The sequence below is a fragment of the Tuber melanosporum genome, assembly GCF_000151645.1.
Source record: "Tuber melanosporum whole genome shotgun sequence assembly, scaffold_57, strain Mel28".
NCBI lineage: Eukaryota > Fungi > Ascomycota > Pezizomycetes > Pezizales > Tuberaceae > Tuber > Tuber melanosporum.
This window is the reverse complement of record NW_003299103.1, coordinates 69,372-74,046: the sequence shown is the minus strand read 5'-3', so window position 1 is coordinate 74,046 and position 4,675 is coordinate 69,372. Positions and strand designations below refer to the sequence as shown.

The 4,675-nt window shown below is 46.9% G+C and overlaps 2 protein-coding genes; one reads left to right on the top strand and one right to left on the bottom strand.

The window, feature by feature from the left end:
- On the top strand, positions 1-1,381 carry GSTUM_00009411001 (uncharacterized protein; the record flags this gene model as incomplete). XM_002840680.2 has 2 exons in its annotated part: positions 1-293; positions 824-1,381. The coding sequence occupies 2 exons, from the start codon at positions 1-3 to the stop codon at positions 1,110-1,112; spliced, it is 582 nt and encodes a 193-aa protein (XP_002840726.1). The 3' UTR covers positions 1,113-1,381.
- A 912-nt stretch (positions 1,382-2,293) lies between these two features.
- Positions 2,294-3,379, bottom strand: GSTUM_00009410001 (uncharacterized protein; the record flags this gene model as incomplete). The annotated part of the gene is made up of 4 exons (XM_002840679.1): positions 2,294-2,431; positions 2,537-2,894; positions 3,033-3,157; positions 3,287-3,379. The coding sequence occupies 4 exons, from the start codon at positions 3,377-3,379 to the stop codon at positions 2,294-2,296; spliced, it is 714 nt and encodes a 237-aa protein (XP_002840725.1).
- Between the last annotated feature and the right edge of the window lie 1,296 nt (positions 3,380-4,675).

Sequence of the window (4,675 nt, the reverse complement as noted above, 5' to 3'; positions counted from 1 at the left end):
ATGCCTCCCAAGCAGAAGGATACACTCCCTCCTCCACCCCCCTCACCCTCGACGAAACGGCCCCTGTCGGATGTAGCGCAGACGTCACCGGCCAAAAAACAGAGCAAATGGAGCGCAGATGAGGATGCCAAAATCATTGACCTGAGGGGCAGAGGCCACAAATGGGAGGATATTAGCCGGGAGCTTCCAGGACGCTCGGCAATTTCCTGTCGTTTGCATTACCAGAACTACCTCGAGAGGAGACCGGAATGGGACGAGGAGCGCAAGGACAGGCTTGCCCGCTTGTATGAGAGGTACGCACATAAACATATACGTATGCGTGGGCGTGTATATGTATAATATATATACAAGTACTCCGAGGCTAGTTTCGTACACTGGCACACCAAACTTTGGTGGATACGAAAACGTATCCCAGGGCGCTTGTATAATATATTATGTATTATACTGTATATACTTGCCCATTCCAAAAGTATCCAGAATTGTCAATTGAAGGATTTAAAAAAAAACAAATAGAGATGTCTGGAAGTCTTGGCATGGTTCAGGCCAGAGGGAACGCCAAGATTTCCGGATACTACCGGGATGGGCAAGCATATATGTATGCTCACGCGGTCGAGTTGAAGACGGACACCTGAGGTGACAATTCCTATACAAAGTGTCCGGCTCCAATTCGGCCGCACGAGTACATATGCCCAACTTTACTCATTCCCCCCCTCCCTCCCTTCCTTCCCTTCCCATACCAATCAAAGATCCCTCTCAAATCTTCGAAAGCAACGCCCGGAACATCCATGATATAGCCGCTAACAAGCAAGTGGGCAAGCGACAGGTTCAAGGCAGATATGTGGGCCCTGGTAGCCAGAGAGATGGAGATCCCCTGGAGAGCTGCTGAGGCCATGCATTGGCAACTTGGAGAACGGGAAATGGCTCGTCGGGCTGGCGTCGTTCCCTTCTCCCTCAGCAACATCGCCCTCGACGCTCAGCCAAAGAGAACTGGTAACGTGGGAACGACCGGACGTAAGGGCCAGAATTCCGGGAGCACGAATAACTCCGCTACCGGGCCGTCGGCACCCCCAACGGAGGCGGGCTCCGCACCAGAGAGCCAGGGTGCTGCGTGATAATAATAATAATAATTTCCGGATGACGCTGGCCGCACGGTAACGGCAATGCGTGGGGATAATGGTGAGTTCATTCGGGAGTCTCCGGTGGGTGTTTTTCTTCTTTCTTTTGGAAATATTCTGTTGCACTAGATTGTTCTCATTTTCGGTTCTCCCGGTTTCTTGCGTTCCCTTATTTTGATTCTCTTTTCCATCCCTGCTAGATTGTTTCTTGAAATAGGGTCATAATGGTCTGACTTGGTTCTTTCTTTCTTCATTGGTTCTCTTTCATTTCTTTTGTCATAAATTTCATGGTACATTGGGGAATGGTGGACCGGGCGGCAACAGGAATCTAAGGCGAAATCATATTGGTGAGTTTTTGGCTTCTTTCTTGTTTCTCTTTTCTCTTTTGTTTGTTGTTTTCTGTTTGGTTTTATTATAAATCGTTTGGGGGGATCTCCGAGTCACTACAGATTTCTTTCTTTTTCTTTTTTACGCATCAGCATTGGCATGTTTTCCTTTCTATGAGGCATCAAAAACAAACAAACAAGGAGTATGGCATAGAGTAGAGTAGAGATGAGCGAGATTTGTTCTTTTCTTTTTCCCCTTTCTATAAATTTGTCTGTCTGCCTTGCCTCTCCATCTGTTCGGGCCTAAAATATTTTTATGGTGGGATATGATACGAATTTTGCTTTGGTCAAAACCTAGTTTTTTTTCAAGGCCTGGACCTAGTATGGCAGGTTAGGTTCAGCAATCAAACAACTGGCAAAAAAAAAAAAAAAAAGAAAGAAAGAAAAACAAACAAACCAGGATTGGTTGATATGATATTTCTGTCTTTAGAAAAATATATCGCGGGCCGCGCGCATTTTAAATGTTAAATGAGGCACAAAAGCTCGACCCCCAATAGAAACGCCCGAACAAGACTGGAATCTAAGCCAGTATATGATTTGACTATTGTTTGGGTGAACTATTACTGCTTTGCCGTACAGGCTTCCTTCTCTCCTCATATTCTCTTTTTTGTTTCTTTCTCCAGGCCGCATTTGAAACAGTCTTGAGGGCTTTCACACCATTGAGGCAAGAGGCAGAAGCGTTGGAAACAACCGACCCTTGAGTGGGCGCGCTATGACAGATTTTAAATGTCGTGCACACGTAGACTCATTGCTACATCCCACCTCCCACCTCTCACCCTCCCCCTCCACCCATCACCTGGCAGGACTGCATATTGCCCACCAATTGTCTTTCTCATAACCTGATTCTAGGAGCTTGCCTCCGGCACGGGCGATGTCAGTTTCCAATTCTCCCTTACGATAGAGATGATAATATCGCAGATACGTGAGCTTCTCATCCCTGCTCTTCTCCTCACCCATCTCCTCCTGTCCAACTCCCCCACCATTCGTCGCATCTCGGCCCTTGTCATCAGGTGTATCTTTACAGGGATCTAAAACTTGAGGATTCTGATGGCTGCCTTCGGCCTTCGCACTGGAGAACTGCTTGGACATAACCCAGGGCACAAAGACGTCTTGCCGATCCCCCTCATCCCAGCCTCTCCTGGAATTCTTTTGCTCTAAGGCCCATACGTAGATAAGAGCCCTCCCACCATTAGTGTTATTGTTGGGCGCCTTCAAGGTAGCAAGGATGCTCTTGAGCGCGTGACGTCTTCTCTCCAGCGAGGAGAAATGGTGTATGACCGCTATACTGATAGCGAAGTCAAAACGAGAGTCGGGGTGCGGGAGATCCAAAGCATCAGCCACAATTGAATCCTGTATTTCCCGGCCATGAGCTATCCCAATAAGAGATGGCGACCTAGGGGGCCCAATAACAGCGGTCAGTTAAGTTCAGACCGGTATCACAGAAGACAGACATCCTTGCAGTGATGGAATAGAATAGGATTGGAAGAGAAGAAAAAGGGAAGTGGGAGGTTTTTCGCACTTGACAACTGACCTGTCTGAACCAACTATGAAGACATTCGGATTGACCATCAAGTACTTCCCGTTTCCGCACCCTACGTCCAAACCCACAGCACCGATCGGCAGATCACAGAGAAACCTCTCCACAATCGGCCAGGGCTAAAGTCACACCAGTGAGCAAAGAGAAAACTATTGGAAAATAAATCGATAACCCATACCCCAATGCCTTATAGGCCCTATAGAAATGAAGGGGCTGGAGGGACTATGGGAAAATAAATAAATATGTACCTTGAAACGGGTAGCGGAGAAATGAGGTGCGATATTCTCATACACTCGATGAACATGGGACGCCTCGTACTCTTCGGGATTCACGATTTCCATCGGACAAGGAGGAAGAAAAGGGGATGAGAAACGTGGGAAATGTGTCACTTTAAGTCGGATAGGAGATAACAATAATCAGAGATTTGAATATACAGTTTCAGGTGGAGTCTGGGTATGATGGAAAGAAAAATGAACCGATTGAGATGCGTGGGGTAGTGCTATGAGAGGCGTATCAGTGGCTGGCGTTATCCTTCCTTTGGATGCGGAGGAGATATGGTAGTTAGGTTGGAGGGGGTGTTGAGGCTTAAGTCGGGCGGGATCCAATAGTGGCACGTTGTTTGTTGTTGCTAACCTAAGTTCATTCGGGTTTAGTGAGACGGGTGATGCATATGGCCCTACAAGTACAACGCTGGGCTTGGGCTCCCTGTCCGGGACCAAAGCAACGGCTGCTCAAGCATAATGGCAGACAAAGAAATATGCATCACATCATAAAAAAAAAAAGAAAAGTTGGGGGATTGTTGTTCCGTTGATAGGACTCTTAGTTGGGACAATTTCTCAACCCAGGGCAAAGTTATGGAATGCACCTGTGAACTTTGAATAAAGCAGGAAAGGCCACATTATCTACAGGTATTACAAGTGGCGTAGCAAGACGCTGTTCAATCCGAGACATTCGTTGTACGACGCAGGTACGAGTACAAGTGCCAGAGGGTGTTTTCGTCCGGAACAGGGATTATGCTGCAGGTTAAACTTGATCACTGGTCACCAACTTTATAGTGGGTATAAAATAGTAGCATCATACTTGTGTGGTTCTAGGCACTTCGGATCAACTCGACAACAACCAATACAACAAAAGTGAGGAACGTAGCTGTGCTCCAAGCACAGCAAATGCCTCCATAAACCGCCAGACCCCTCAGCGAGGCGTGGCATGTCTTGGCATGGATGGTGCATGTGATTCTACCTGATATGGACAAGGGCCTTTATTTTATTATTTTTCTCTCTTTTCTTCTCTCCACATAACAACCAACATTACAACCACCTCAGGAGTGCTTGTCTACTCCTGAAGTTTAAACTACAAATCAAGCGGCAGATTCAAAGACATATCTCTTGGAGCAGGGGCTCCATCAGCCCCTGCTTCCTTCCCCAAATTTTCTGCTCCTTCTGCCTCAAAGCCACCGACGATTTCCACTTCAGGACCTCCAAGAAAATCTTCACTTTCAGCTTCCACATTAAAGGCCAAATCTTGATAGTGTTTGTGAAATTTCTCAACCTTCTGCTCCACCTCAGATATCTGATGTGTAAGATGGCCTTCCTCCTCTCACAGGGTAGCACTTGTCTTACGGTGCTTAGGTAACTTTC